This window comes from Ctenocephalides felis, unplaced genomic scaffold, assembly GCF_003426905.1.
Source record: "Ctenocephalides felis isolate EL2017-DRISC unplaced genomic scaffold, ASM342690v1 CF-g0.4_SCAFFOLD_01886, whole genome shotgun sequence".
Classification (NCBI taxonomy): Eukaryota; Metazoa; Arthropoda; class Insecta; order Siphonaptera; family Pulicidae; genus Ctenocephalides; species Ctenocephalides felis.
The window spans coordinates 185075800-185092219 of NW_020538040.1; the positions used below are offsets into that span (position 1 = coordinate 185075800).

The window sequence follows — 16420 nt, forward strand, 5'->3', positions numbered from 1 at the left end:
TTTTTCTTTGGCAACTTTATAGATTTCTCTTGGCTTACATAGAAGTATCAAATGTGAATTTCTGAAGTCGGACTTTGAGATTCATTAAGATTACAGTCAGATTTAACTAAGCATCCTGAAAGCAATATCTGATCCAAAAATACACTTGCGGAAGCTGGCTTGCATTCCATAATTGCATTTAAGTTCTCCAATACTGAAACAGCAGCAAGAGCCTGCGGTTTGTTTGATGAAGCATAAGCTATCAAACTTGGCAAAGCTGGACTTGTATTATAAATTTCTGGAGGCAACAGTATATGCATCATATTTATAATTTCCCTAAAAATACAAGTATGTGTTTTGAAACAATTGAAATATAAGTAAATTATTTTTACATACCTAAAAGAATAGTAGCTCTAACTGAAATAAATGTATCAGAAGCTACGATGACCTCAACAAGGGCTGAAAGAACCCCTGAATTGAGTAAAAGTATAAAAGCAATGCTAAATGTTGTTCTGCGGGACTTGGCACAGTACTAACTAATGTAGGAAGAATACTACGACATTCTGCAACTACAAATCCTTCATTTAGTCGCCATTGATCCTAAAAAAACTCTTCAAGTTATATACTTTTAGTATTTAATTTCTGAGTGTTATTAATAATTATTAACCTGAAAGTCAGTAGGATCCAAAGCAGCCACTGCCACAGAATATTCATCAGTCCAAACAGGTTGTGGCAAACCCACTAATTCATACAGAAGATCCAACACAGCTCTCTACAATTTGATAATTAATGAAAAAACTACAAAACTATTTAAATTAATTCAGATTTGTATAATGATTTTAATACCCTGACTTCTAGTTGGTTCAAATACAAAATGGATATTATAGATGAAAGACCAGAAGGTTTATCTGGATTACAAAACTGTAAAGTTCCAGCCCAACTACGTAATACTGATAGCAATGCTAATCTGCTACATGTGATCCGAATATCTCGAGCATCTCTGAGCACAATACATTCATATTAAAACATAAAATATATGAATACATTAAATATAAAGTTTAATTATATAACTTACTTGCTCTTGTCTAATATGCCAAGCCGATATTGAAAATCACAGTATGGTGAAGCTAACATTTCTAAACAGATTTCAGAATGAGCCCTAGATTCAGGATTTTCTAATAAGTGTAATAACACACCAACTAAACTTTCAGCTATTCTAGGACTGTGGCATTCAAGAATATTATGTAGAATCACACTCACACCACCGCAATCTATAAGCTGGTTTGAATTCAGTATACCTATAAATTAGATAAATTTGATGTGAAAAATAATACAGCATAAGCTACAATCGCAAATCTTTATAAGTGTTTGAGATTACCTATTTCACACAATATGGCTAAACATGCTCTCAAAAGCCGTTCACCTTGTTCACTACCACCCATGCCTAGAGCCACCATAGCCCTTGTCAGCACTGGGCTAAAAGTATCTGGAGATAATATCAAGATGCGTCGAATCTAAAACATTATTGATGACTCATACACAAATAAAAAACTTATTCACAATTCCGAACTTGAATAATATGTATGATACTAAAATAAAATCTCTGGTTGGTAAAAATGAAAACCAGTGAAAATATGTATGATATTTTACATAAAATCATGTGCATTACCAACTGAAATGCTTGAATTCTCTCCATTTCATTCTTTAACACAATATCTATGCAACGACATATGAGATGAGGCAGCTTCATCTGATTGAATATTTGTACATGTTCTTTTGTCTTCAGAATACGCCTAAGAGCTCTGAGGGCTCCAGCTCGTATTTGTGTGCTCTCATGCACTAATGAAATACGTAAACTAAGACAATAATGTAATTTATAAAATTGATACCAGACAATAGTATTACATTGTGCACTTAACCAACCATATTAACAATTCCTCAAATGTAAATATACTGTGTATGGCTGCTTGTCCAGTCTGTGTGCCAATAAGAATAACGAAGGCATTTAAAAGTGAAAATCTTCTACTGGTACTAATGTTTTGAGTGCATAGTTGTGTTAATAATCTCCAAGCATTTTCCAAAGAGTTGCAAGTTGGGTCTAATTTAAATTCATCTTCAAATTGTATTTTTGCTGGAAATATGAACAATGAGTATCGGTTTTAAAATGAAAAAGTTAGAATAATTTGAGATTAAATTTTATACATTTAGATCTGCCTGAGCGTAAGCTCCTGTGGCGCAACATCCAGCTAGCAGCCATTTCAATAATTTTAGATTTACTTTACACTTCATAAATGATACATTATTTTATATTTGATATTATTTATTGGATTGTTTACCAAATCAAATGCAGATAACCTATACGTAAAATTGTAGTAAAGACATATTAAATGATTCATTTTAATGAATTGAGTTTACACAATAAAAGTCAGGGTAGGGGATAATGAGACATGGAATTGTTCAATTTTATTAATATATCAACGAATAAAATTTGATACGTCAAAATATGATGAAAGTGTACACAATATTTAAATAGTCAGCCATTTTTATTGCGGTACAAGCAGTAGCTGTCACATATCTTGCACAAGACGTTTTTTTTTAATCAGTTGGCGACGCGTGGTGCTTATTACTTCAGACAAGTTATTTTGATATAACGTGTCTATAACGAGTGTTGAGGTTACAAATTGTTGTTTTCAATTTCTCTTAGATTTATTAATTGTTCTGTTTTAAAATCCAGGAGTTGACATCAAAAATTATTTTTCACTAAATGACGGTGAAGATGTTATCCGAACCGTAAGTATATACGTTATTTGTATATAATATATCAAATAGATGTATAAACATTCATATAATTTTTATTAATGTAACTCCCAATTATCAGAAATTAACTCATGTATAAAGTTCGTTATGTGAAAAGTATGTTATGCGAAACGAGTTTTTCATAATGATATATGTTAATAAAATTGATTCGTTGTGTAGTATGAAATGCGGTATTTTATTATTATGACACATTCAAAATAAAAATATTTATCACTTATTGTCGAAAAAGTGATCCTGCTCCCTTATATGCCTTTTATCTCGAGAATTCTCAAAGAAACTGTCGATAATTGTTTGTTTTACTTCATTCTTTAAAACCTACCAAAATGATAAAAAAGTATATTATTGTAAAAATCATTTATCCTATTAACCTCACCCTTGAGTTGACGTATTTTTGCACTTCTTTCCATTTGACCAAATATTAGTAATATAATGTTCTAAAATGAACCCATCTCTTTCCTTAACATAGCAACTTAATTTGTAATTAACGAATACTCATCATGGTTCGACTCTGATTATACAAAACTGTGCCTATTTTTTTACGATGGCGCCACAGTTAACTGGTTAATATTAATAGCGTATATACATCATCTATCGAGAAATAACATAATAAAATTATTTGCTTGTAATGGAAACGATGCCCCCTCTAGATTTTCATATTACTTGCATAGAAAGTATAATAACAACAGCAAAGACTTTTTGTTGTAATGACATTATTTCCAAATTGAATTACTGAAACAAAATGAATTACTGAAAGAAATCTTTGGGTTTTCATTTCTATGTCAATTTTAAACTCTATTTAAAATAATGAGTAGTACTGCCCTAGGCAGGTCCATCATCTTTAAACTTGTTGTTAAACTTCAACTTGATTCATAAAAGAAAGGTGTGAGAGATTTTATATTGCCATTTCATACCGCCTGAAATGGATAGGGTTTTTTTCGCCCATTGCAATTACCTGATATCCAAATTTTTCGATTTTTTTCTGGGTACTCAAAATACACTTGATTTCCACGGGAGGGTTGAATAATTTTAAATATTACCACGAATCGTCAAGGGGTCCAGAAAGCTTTAAAAATCGAACAGGTGATTAATTGACGCTCCTTGTCGGTCCACTTTCTCTTCTCCATTTTTCTCCAGCACCTCATCTCGAATTTTCCGAGGCAGTTTATGTTGACCTTAGAGTTATATGTATATAAGCATACTAGCAAACCCGACGAACTCCGTTTCGCCACCAGATGGTTTCGTGAGAAAGATGAAGATTTTTTTTGTTTGTTTTATATTTAAAAAGGAAAAATTTGATTTTATTACACAACAGTAATGAATTTATTTCGATTACACAAAATAAAGTGTTAAATGAAAGTGAATCCGCAAATTATCCGTTTCATTGAAGTGCTCTTTGGTAAACCACATTTTTTGTTTTTTGGTCTGACGTTAACACAAACAAAGCGGATGGTTTTCCAACTCGTGAACAGGCAACGTATAACTGCCCATGTGAAAAACAATGATTTTCTAAATAATCTATTTGAAATTTATCCCGCAAACACTAAGCGATTGGCCTTGCGACTTATTATTGCGAACGCAAGGCGAACTGGAGATTGCAATCGTTTGAAGTCAAACGAAAGACCAGTCGGAATCATTGGTATGTCACCAAATCGCCAGCAATTTTTGATTGAATGGTGAAATTCAGTGCGTGCACATCATTATTCTTTGCGGCAAGAATTGCTCGTTGACTTAACCAAGCATAATTCTGATAATTCTCACTAATGTCATTACTCGAATTTTTAATTACGGTGCGTGAAGTTCCAGCAGCTTGCATTAAGGCACAATGTCATGCACAACTAATTTTCTTAGCTATAAACCTTGCGGAGCCCGAGACCTTTCCAACGAATGCAAAATTGTCGAAATCGGTTCGTGCGTTCTGGAGTTATTTCGTCAGGAAGGAAAACCCGACTTATTTTTATATATATAGAAGATATAGTGAAACCCCGTTAAGCCGATTTTACCAGGGATTAGACCAAAAACGCGTCTTAAGCGAGAAAATGGGAACAATATGTTTCAAAGTGTGACTGAAATCGTATTGAGCGTGATCTTCTTAACAGATATGTACTGTACATCAACGCTCTATATATAAATGATAATAAACTTAGAATTAAAAGTGATTCAGTTCTTTTACTGATGTGAACATTTAATGCTCTTGATTTTTCCGCACAGCGGCTACAGCCATGAATGCCGCAAAGTACGTAAGCCGTTTGCGTCAAGACGCTCAGCACAGTCGTTTGCTGCTGATACGTCTCTCGGAAATATGTGTTCGTATTTGTGGCCACCGTCTATTTAAGCTCTAAATTTAGAATCGAAGAAATGTATATAAATTGCACATCAAAATTGACATGCGGAAGAATATTAGGCACTTGTAAATTGCTACAATTTAATATAAAGGTAGTGATTAATTGGCTCATGGACTAGTGATATTTGGCATTGCTGGAGCATTCAAGGCAAATTGATGTTCACTTTATAGCAATATCTAAATGTTTTGATTTGAGGGACTCTTGAAAATGTAAAAATTGGTACAAAAAAATTATATAAATAGTACCTAATACCTGCAATTATATATCCTTGGCCGGGTCTTTTTTTAACTTCCCGTAGGGTAAGTTATAGTAATCGCAAAAAAATCTAAAATGAAAATTTTTATATATCTTTACGTTTCAGAGGTTTCTAAAAATTTTGGCATACCTTAAAAAAAATTGATGTATGTGTGTGTGTATGTGTGCATGCGTGTGTGTGTGCGGATACAAATTTTTGTCGACTATTTTGCGAACACGGATCAACCGATTTAAATAATTCAAAAACATTCGATTCCTAGTGATAAGAAGACGTGCTGATTAGTTTTTGGCAAAGGCAAGTCTAGCCGTTTCGGAGATACGGGGAAAAAAGTGCCAAAAATGGTATTTCCATTTGGCAAATGGTAAGAATGAAAAATGTATTTTAATGATTTTTCAATTTATTCTTTTTTATTACACAAATATGACTGTTTTCAAATATTTTGTTTATTGATTATGTTTTTTGTGTTCTATCCACTGAAAAAGAGTCAAACAGGGACTCTAAACATATGGAAGCTTATTAAACTTTTTTTTTGATCTTCCGAAGTGACACTTCTTCGAACAAAGACTTCGAACTGTATGGAAGTCTATTAAATATTTTTAGAAAAAATTTCTCTCATTTATCTGGATGAACACCCGGTGAAAAGAAAGGTAAGGAAGATATACAAAAAGAAAATGTACTTTATTATTTGAACTTTTCTTAAAGAATCTGATAACTAGAAAGAATCTAATAGCCATCTAATAACTATAAGTAATAACGAATACTCTATTTTTTCCGACGCAAATTGTCAGCATACATTTTAAGAAGTCTACATTAAACAAGTCATAATTAATTCTACAAAATGTGATTATCAAAATTGTTTCAGATATACTTTGTAACAACATTTTTACTTGGCAAAAAATAATCGTTAGTTCAGTCATTCCACGTTCGATATTTTCATCGATTATCTCAGGCAAGTATAGATTTTGAAATACTGCCATAGGAATCTTCGAATATTGGTAATATTTACATCTATGTTGACGTAGATCATAAATCAACATTTGGTTAAAATTGTGATTAATTTCTGACGAGTGTAGTTAGAGGTGTCACAACCTGATTTTGAAAATTTAGCTTCTAGAACCGATACCCATGATAACCGATCTTATGTTTATTATTAATTCAGTTTCTGAAATTGAGTTAATTTTTAAAGTAAGTCTTTAACTTATATTGTTAATATTAACTTATATTCATACAGATTCTATAAATATGTATAATTTATTTTACTGAATTTTGTATTCTGTAAATGGATTCAAAGGATCAAAATTGCTCGAAAAAGCACTCTAGTCTAAACAAAGGATTTAAACTATTCGCGTGAATTTTTCAAAATTTTATTTTTTCAAATAAAATATTTTTTATATCGTAAGCCGCATTTTAAATTATCTCTAAAATAGGGAATATATCTATCAGGCCATCTCTTTTGATATTTCGCTATGATTAAAATGAGAATCATTTTACAATTAGTATTTAACCCGTGAAGTCCATTACTTTTTCAATAATAAATAACTTAAATAAAATTTCATTAATTAAGCTCAATGAGATAATGAATTCTATTCGTTTCGATATATTTTGATCATTTTTAGCCATTTTTGTCTACAATTTACTTCTTTAAATTCTGCTAAAAGCTGAAATTTTACTTATAGAATAAATGAAAATCAAAGTTACAAAATTATATGAATTAACATATTTTCCGTAAATCTCAAAATTTCATAATTTTATCTAATATTATTAACTTCACACAGGAGAAGTTTATGTTTTCGTCAGAATATCTGATTTTCTATTTTTTTTATATTTCAAGTCATTCTGAATTGTTAACTTCCCGTAGGGTAAGTTATAGTAATCGCAAAAAAAACGAAAATGAAAATTTTTATATATCTTTACGTTTCAGAGGTTTCTGAATATTTTGGCATACCTTAGAAAAAATGGATGTATGTGTGTGTGTGTGTGCGTGTATGTATGTATGTGCGGATACAAATTTTCGTCGACTATTTCGGGAATACGGATCAACCGATTTGAATAATTCAAAAAACATTCGATTCGTATTGATAAGGAGACGTGCTGATTAGTTTTTGGCGAAGGCAGGTCTAGCCGTTCCGAAGATACGGGGTAAAAAGTGCCGAAAACGGTAACTCAGTTTTTAAGAGAACGGAGCGTCCGATTTCAATAATTCAAAAAACATTTTATTGACTAAATGAAGAAGTGTCAAATTTTTGGAAAGGCAGGTCCAACGACTTTGGAGATATGGAGGAAAAAGTGAAAAAATGAGCCATTTGGCGGTCAAAAATGAACATTAGACAAATGCACATCAAATTATCAGATATTTTATAGAGATTTTAACAATAAGTATAAATTTTGTTTACATTCCTATGGGTTCCGTACCAATGTTACGCGCTTTATATTTTGTCTCTATGCAGTTAAAGCAGTGCGATTGCTTTGAAAAAAAGATCAGATCTTCCAAAATATGTCAAAATAAAGAAAACATTTTTTTTTCAAAAAAAAAATTTAATTTTTTTTTTTTTTTAAAAAAAGTAATTTTTTGTCCAATTTATAGTTTCTCAAAAATCTAATTTTCTCGAAGTGAATTTTTTTCAAAAATGTTATTCGTTTTTAAACAAATAATAATTTTTGATACGGGTCGTTCCAGAAATTTGCCTTAAGGCACGATGCCATTCGCCCCAATAGTTATTTTTTCAATCTATCATAACACTATAACAAGGCGCATGCCAATAGTTTTCAAACGTACATGTTTATTTGAGACAAAATTTGACCTTTCCTGGATATTTTCTCAAAAAAAGGCTGCACCGATTTTAAAAATGTTAAGCATGAAAAGGTTAATTTTGGCGAAAATGTTATGTTCGAAATAAAAGTAGAATATTTTACCTAAATATCTGAATCTCAATTGCTATTAAGTTGATTATATTTGGGTTGTTTTTGCAACTTGTTTTAAGGCAAAATGCTATTCGTTCCTGGTTTATATAGCTAATTGTTCATAAAGTGTGCATTTGATTTGCCTTAAATTAGATTGCTATAAACCAGACCAGATATGTTAGGCGGAATCGGCTCCGGACGATAAAGATATCCATTCGCACTTTGCTATATGGAAGTTTTTATGTGGATGTTAGTGTCGTTCGCGATGTTCGCGATGTTCGCCTGATGGACGTCTCAGCCCAAATAGCTCCTGCTTACGCAATGTTCCATTTCCGCATGCAGGATTCGACTCAGGAAGAGTATTGGGTTACCTTTGCTTCTCTATTTTGCATTGCATAATAGACACAGGCTAATGTCATACGCGAACCAGAAGAAATTGGATTGCATCGTTGGAATTTTTCGTTGTATTTTTAACTCTTGAAATATTAACACGGTTCCGTATGGACTCGATGTATAAAAGCATTAAATTTCATTTTTTAGAGTAGTTATATAGAAATAGCCCTAAAAGCGGGGTTTAAAGATCGACGGGTAAAGAGTTTCACCCCCATTATCTCAAAATCCAGTAAAGTTAGGAATTTTTTAACCAGCCATCACATCAAATAGAGTGACTTTGCAAGATAAACCACCACATTTTCAATTTTGGAACCAAAGTATTTTTGTTGTTAGTCATGTTGTTTTTGATCACGGTCGTTTAGTTTACGATATCTGAATACAATTTTAAGTATACGTTATTTAATTGTTTTAAAAATGTATTATTATTTTTAAAATAGACTCTAGAATAGCTTACATCTGGTTCGGGTAAAAGGACCACCTAAACCTTCATACTGGCGAGGTGTAAACAATAAGAAGCTAGCAAATAAAAATTTGAAATAATTTTGAGAAAAAGCAATTTTCCAAAAAATATTTTAAATTAATAGTTATTCCAAGTCTGATGATGAATTCCTGTAGCAAAGTTCCATTCGAAGGTTGTATCCAGTGCGATTTTTATAAAAAATGTGCACATAAAATATATATTTCAAGTAGAAGTTGTATTCACATTATTTGTAACAATTGTATTTCAATATACAGTTGGACCTTTGTGCCCCCCTACTTTATGTCATTTGATATTTGAGAAATAAGGAAGGCCCGAAATTATCATACACCTGTTCAGATTTGTCCAACTTCAAGACTTCATTTGTATTTTTTGATTTGTTATATAAGCTGTTATCACGATGCTTATTCATAGGTTTCACTTGAGTTTGATATCCGCCTCGGGCAGCCTGATGTCAAGCAGTAGTAATATGTTTCCAAGTAAAAACAGCCCTTTTTAAAAAACGCCTTCATTTTTATATACAGACAATTATATCTAGTTTAACGAAACTAACAATCTAGTTTTTGAAATTTCATCCATGTAGAAGGCCGGAATCAATGCAGCAGTGAGGGGCCTTTTTTGTCGCGCCGTTGGATATCGACGATGACTTAAAAAAATATTTAATTTTTTTCTTAAAAAATTTTACTATGTATTCTTAAAACATGTATAAATATGTTCTTAAAATTTTGAAATGATTGATAAAGTAGTTTTTTTTTAAATAAATTCCGAAAAATCACCTTTTTTAGGCGGTTACACTAGTTGTGCCCCTTAAGAACTCTTAAATTCTGATCGCTGTTCAAATAATATGAAAAATGAACGTAAAATAAATATGAATGCATTTTCAAATGGACAGTAAATGTTTCACATCAACTGTTTCCTTGGTTTTCCGATATCTTTAGCCCACATGAAACCGATCCACACAAGAATGGCTCCACCAAAGGTGTAGCCGTCCATATAATGAAAATTATACATACAAAAATATTTTCTCAAGGTAAGAGCACGCAATAAAATACATCATACATATCTAAGAATAATACAGTTTTAAGCCAACATGTCTTTGAAGCATTTCATAAACGTCAACAAAGCTTTTGGTAAAAGAAAGTGTAAAAATAACTGCTGTTAGGAACATTCAAAGCGAGTGATTTAAAAGCGCAATGTTGTTTTGGAAACAAACTAATCAAATGGACAAAATATAAAGCAAAACATGGCCCTGAACAAAAAATATATTAGAATAATTAGCATTTATATAATTCATTCCTTTCAATTTTTTACCACATTGTTATTATATCTGTAACGCCTATGTAGAGCAAACAAAACATTCTAATTTCACCATCAAAATTAATATTTTTATATATGTAGTTGACTGAAAACAGTTGTTCTATATATAATTTAGTTCAAATTGAAATAAAAAAATACTAATTTAAACTAAAAAACTACCAATAAAAAAATATATATTTATACATAAAGTAAGTTTCCGTATATATTTACATTCTCTACATATTTTGTTGATGATAAAAAGACAGTTGATGGAACATAACTTGTTTAGAACTTTTATTATTATTTTGGTTTAGACAAACTGATATAAATCAATAATTAGTGGTGTATGGCATCGTGCCATAAGGCAAATTGCTGGAACTTTCCGTACCATAATGAAATATTCAAAAAATGAAATATCGTAAAAAAAATATTTTTTGGAAATAAAAAAAATGAAAAAAAATTCTTTCCCAGCAATAGTTTCATCAGCACAAACAGAAAGTTTTTTGAACAAATCGGATAGTTAGTTCTCTCAAAAACTCAAATTTTTTGTAAATTTAGCTCCGTATCTCCGAAACGGCTAGACCTGCATTTGCCAAAATCTAATCACCACTTCTTCCTATCATTACGAATTGAAATTTTTTTAGATCATTCAAATCATATGCTCCGTTCTTTCAAAAACACGATTTCTATTTTCCACACTCTTTGCTCCGTATCTGCGAAACGCCTGGACCTGTCTTTGCCAAAAACTAATTAGCACATCTCCCTATCAGTAGAAATTGAATGAATCATTAAATTGATTGATCCGTGCGCCCGATAACGTGGACGAAAAAATTTATCCATACATGCATATACACACATCCATATTTTCCGAGGTATGCCAAAATGTTCAGAAAGCTTCAAAACGTGAAGATATGCAAGAATTTTCAATTTCGATTTTTGGACGATTACAATAACTTACCCTACGAGAAGGTAAAAAAATCCAAGATTAATCAATAAAATAGATATATATGTGTTTCCTCATTTACCTATTCGTCCTAGTTAAGTAATCCACAAAATTTTGATAACTTGAGTATTAAAAAGATGCATTCCATTTTAGCGGCGTTGTACAAGTATCAATCCATCTAATCCTGGTCACGGTCAACTGCCCTTTGTCACTTGCCGCCACCCACGTCTGCATTTTTCTAAGCAGGTGCGACTGGTATAAATCATAAAACTTATTAGAAAATTGTCGCCGCAAAACAAATATATATTATCACATGCAATTATTTGATAGTTCGCCAGATTAGTGATTTGGTCTCTAGTTAACTGACTGACTCGTATCAGCCAGTGGCCTGTCTCGTGCCAAATGTGAAATACGGTCCATACAGACGCAAAATTTGTTTATACCGATGAAGAACAATTAGTCCTTGTTTTGTTTATGAACGACGCAATATTAAAAATGTATTTATACATTAGTCACAGCGAAGACAACTAGAGAAAAATATTGAAATTGTTGGGTGTGAACCAAACCGCCAGAAAGAAAACTTTATTGTAGGGCCGGGCATCAAAGTCCAATTGAGCAATTATTTTGTGAAAACCAAACCTATTATATCACAACAAACAACACATATCAAACGAACTATCTGACTATGTGCAGCAAAACTCCCAGCTAACTTATCATTGTAGAAATTTTTTTTTGCAATTTTTCAAAAATTTGTTACCTGGTCCTTTTTACTCTGTCTATGGGGTAAAAAAGACAGCCAGGGAACAAAAAGTACTAGCATTTTAATATTAATTTTGAAAAAGGTTTATAGAATATTAGCTACATTATTCAATCAATGCGATGCAGTTTAATCATTAGGTTGAGTACAAATTAAAAATCATAAGCAAAAAACAATTATCAACTCTTACTATTTCATAAATCTTGCTTTAGTAGTTGTTTCTGTTTAGTTTTTTATAATCAGACTCTTTGTTTCTTAAAATACAATAATTACAAATGAGATAAATCAAAACTTTGCACATTTTTTTATAAAAATCGCCCTGGATACAACTTTCGTATGGAACTTTATCAGAAAAATTCGTTATTAGAGTTGGAATTTATTTGGTTGGAATTTATTAATATATTTTATCTCTAATATAATTATCTCTATTTAATAATTTTACAAAAATATATTTTTTTACTTATTAACTTCTCGTAAGGTTGAGTTATTGTAATCGAAATCGAAATTGAAAATTTTTACATATCTTCACGTTTTGAAGGTTTCTGAACATTTTGGCATACCTTAAAAAAAATGGATGTGTGTGTATGTATGTATGGATACATTTTTTGTCCACGTCTTCGAGCGCACGGATCCACCGGTTTGAATGGTTAAAAAAACATTCGTTTCCTATTGATAGGGGGATGTGCTGATTAGTTTTTGACAGAAGTCGGTCCAGCCGTTTTGGAGTTACGGAGAAAAGAATGCAGAAAATAGAAATCGAGTTTTTGAGAGAACGGAGCATAGAATGATTCAACAAACATTCAATTTGTAATGATCGGGAAAAGTGGTGGTTAGTTTTTGGCAAAGGCAGGTCTAGCCGTTTCGGAGACACAGAGCTAAATGTGCAAGAAATGGCAGTTTTCGAGAGAAATAAACATCCGATTCGAGTGATTTAAAAAACTTTCTGCTTGTGTTGACAAAACAATTATTTTTGGGCTAAGATTTTTTTTTTTCATTTTTTTTAATATCGAAAATAATTCGGATTTTCAAAATTTTAATTCGGTACGGGAAGTTTCAGCAATTTTCCTCAAGGCACGATGCCATACACCACTAGTTTTACATTTTTATTTACTATTTTCTTCTTGTTTACACATCGACAGTGTAGAGGTGAGATGGTCCTTACAAAATACTTCCGTTATAAATGTGACAATGTAGCCGTTTATCTCCTGATTACGATGTCGGCATTTCTAGGTGATGGAGATCTTTTGCCATCTGCTTTAAAATAGCATTGTTAAAAAATTCTATACTTTAACTGTTTTTAAGATAATGGCGGTGGAACTTTTTACCCGCGAACCTTTAAGCCTATATATATATATATATTCAGGACTCAACTATCTAATTTATACGCATATATCGAGGAAGTGATATTATCTCCGCAAGAGATTCTATCTTCGTCCTAAATATATTGGCTTCAATCGTTTCTGTACTCACAATATATGTCACGATGACTAACCACCGACTTGTTCTCTCGAATTCAAAATAAATCGACCATTACTCCAACTCCGAGACGATGCTGATAATGTTAAGTTTATGCTGTGAAAATGTCATCTATTATCGTTTTAACTTTCCTCAAGAGTAGTAATTGAAATCTATTTATGATCTCTGCAATGGGAATTAGTCAAATGCAATTATTTTCAATTAAAAGAATATAAATATTATCTTAAATTATAGAAAATATAATCAATAATAATTTATTTAGGTACTTTAAAAAATCTAGCATTTTAATCTTGAAAATACAAAAATTATTTTTGAAAATTGCTGGTACTTCCCGTACCAAAAATTTAAATTTTTAAAAAAGATTCAATTTCTTTTAGAACTCTGAAATAAATTGATTTTTGAGATTTTTAAAGATTTTGATAAAAATCGACCCTTTTGAAATTTTTTTTATACTTTACAAAGGGTATGGGCGTGTTTCCATACAGAATTGGCCCCACCCTGGTATTTAAATAATTTTGATGCCATTTTATAGGTATTTTCGAGAAAATCCGATATACCAAATTTCAAATCCGTAGCTCATCATTTGGCCGAGATATCACTGAAAATGTGTGAAAGTGGCCCCTTTTTTCGAAGTCGTTTTTTGTCGCAACGGTGAAAGATATCAAAAAACAAATAACGGGATTATATTTATATCGATGTTTACTATATTTTTAATAACAAATATTGTTTAATAAATATTTTTTAGTGCAGGAAAAAGTGAAAATAATTTTTCGTTTTGAATTTTCGGGTAGTGCGGTTGTTTGGACTAATTTTTAATTAGCATCATTAGAACGGCTATTCAATTTGCTTTCAGTGTGCAAAATTTTGTTTTATTTCATGTGGTAGAACACATTCAAAATTAGAAAAAACCTGAGCAAGTACACGCTCGCGCTCATATAGCGCCCGTGTAAGTCGTCTCTCATTCGCAACGACTAGCAACAGCATTGCTCGCCGCGTGTCTTGATAAATTAAAACATTTTTAATAAAACACAAGATATATTGATATATACATTTATATTTTTAATAATTATATATTTATATGTATATGTATAATAATAACTATTTTTATATAATTAAATATATATTATTTATATATAGCACAAGTATATTATATGATTTAATCATCATTAATAATTTATTAATTAATTATTACTTATTAATTAATTATTAATTATTATTTATTGATATTAATTATTAATACCACTAAATAAATAAAAAATAGATTGATAAAAAATATACATAATGATAGTATATCGGTATATGATTACTATTCATGCGCAATGTATACAAATGCAAGTAGACTAAGTTAGTCATAAATATATTAAATAATACCTTGAAGTTTTTTTTTAAATTAGATAATATATAAAAATATATTGAATAGAATATCTCAACCTATAAATACTCATAATAATTATTGAACTACTGCACTATTGTGTATCATCCTTAATTAAAATATTTGAAATTTTGCCCGCAAAAACCACACATAAGATAACAAAATACAGACAGCATAAAACTAATATAATTTTGGAATTTAACTAATCACGAAGTTTTTGATAAATATTAAATAAATAATGTTCTTTTTAATTTTTGTGTGCTCTACACCTTTGTACCAGTCGATTTTGCACTTTTCTTATATTTTAGTATCAATTCAATTTTATATAATTTAGTTATCACCACAATACAATATATATTATAATGCCGCGAAATTTCAAATATTTTAATTAAGGATGATACACAATAGTGCAGTAGTTCAATAATTATTATGAGTATTTATAGGTTGAGATATTCTATTCAATATATTTTATATATTATTAATTTAAAAAAAAACTTCAAGATATTATTTATATATTTATGACTAACTTAGTCTACTTGCATTTGTATACATTGCGCTGTAGCATGAATAGTAATCATATACCGATATACTATTATTATGTATATTTTTTATCAATCTATTTTTTATTTATTTAGTGGTAAATAATTAATATCAATAAATAATAATTAATAATTAAGTAATAAGTAATAATTAATAATAATTATTAATGATGATTAAATCATATAATATACTTGTGCAATATATAAATAATATATATTTATTATATAAAATATAGTTATTATTATACATATACATATAAATATATAATTATTCAAAATATAAATGTATATATCATTGTATTTTTATTAAAAATGTTTTAATTTATCAAGACGCGCGGCGAGCAATGCTGTTGCTAGTCGTTGCGAATGAGAGACGACTTACGCGGGGTGCTATATGAGCGCGAGCGTGTACTTGCTCAGGTTTTTTCTAATTTTGAATGTGTTCTACCACATGAAATAAAACAAAATTTTGCACACTAAAAGCAAATTGAATAGCCGTTCTAATGATGCTAATTAAAAATTAGTCCAAACAACCGCACTACCCGAAAATTTAAAACGAAAAATTATTTTCACTTTTTCCTGCACTAAAAAATAATTATTAAACAATATTTGTTATTAAAAATATAGTAGGACATCGATATAAATATAATCCCGTTATTTGTTTTTTGATATCTTTCACCGTTGCGACAAAAACGACTTTGAAAAAAGGGGCCACTTTCACACATTTTCAATGATATCTCGGCCAAATGATGAGCTACGGATTTGAAATTTGGTATATCGGATTTTCTCGAAAATACCTATAAAATGGCATCAAAATTATTAAATACCAGGGTGGGGCCAATTCTGTATGGAAACACGCCCATACCCTTTT

At 30.5% G+C, this 16420-nt stretch overlaps 2 protein-coding genes across 2 annotated transcripts in view; one reads left to right on the forward strand and one right to left on the reverse strand.

Moving 5' to 3' along the window:
* Positions 1 to 47: 47 nt before the first annotated feature.
* Positions 48 to 2389, reverse strand: LOC113376383 (rapamycin-insensitive companion of mTOR-like). Its single transcript, XM_026616291.1, has 9 exons — positions 2182 to 2389; positions 1903 to 2110; positions 1649 to 1835; positions 1358 to 1493; positions 1055 to 1277; positions 826 to 979; positions 647 to 751; positions 428 to 579; positions 48 to 315 (listed from the first exon to the last, which is right to left on the reverse strand). The coding sequence occupies exons 1-9, from the start codon at positions 2234 to 2236 to the stop codon at positions 48 to 50; spliced, it is 1488 nt and encodes a 495-aa protein (XP_026472076.1). The 5' UTR covers positions 2237 to 2389.
* Positions 2390 to 2697: 308 nt separating this feature from the next.
* The window catches only part of LOC113377078 (serine/threonine-protein kinase STE20-like), a 30511-nt gene continuing 16788 nt past the window's right edge, over positions 2698 to 16420 (forward strand). The window contains exon 1 of the mRNA XM_026617261.1: positions 2698 to 2769. The gene's annotated coding sequence lies outside the window, so the exon portion shown is untranslated. The remainder of the gene's footprint in view (positions 2770 to 16420) is intronic.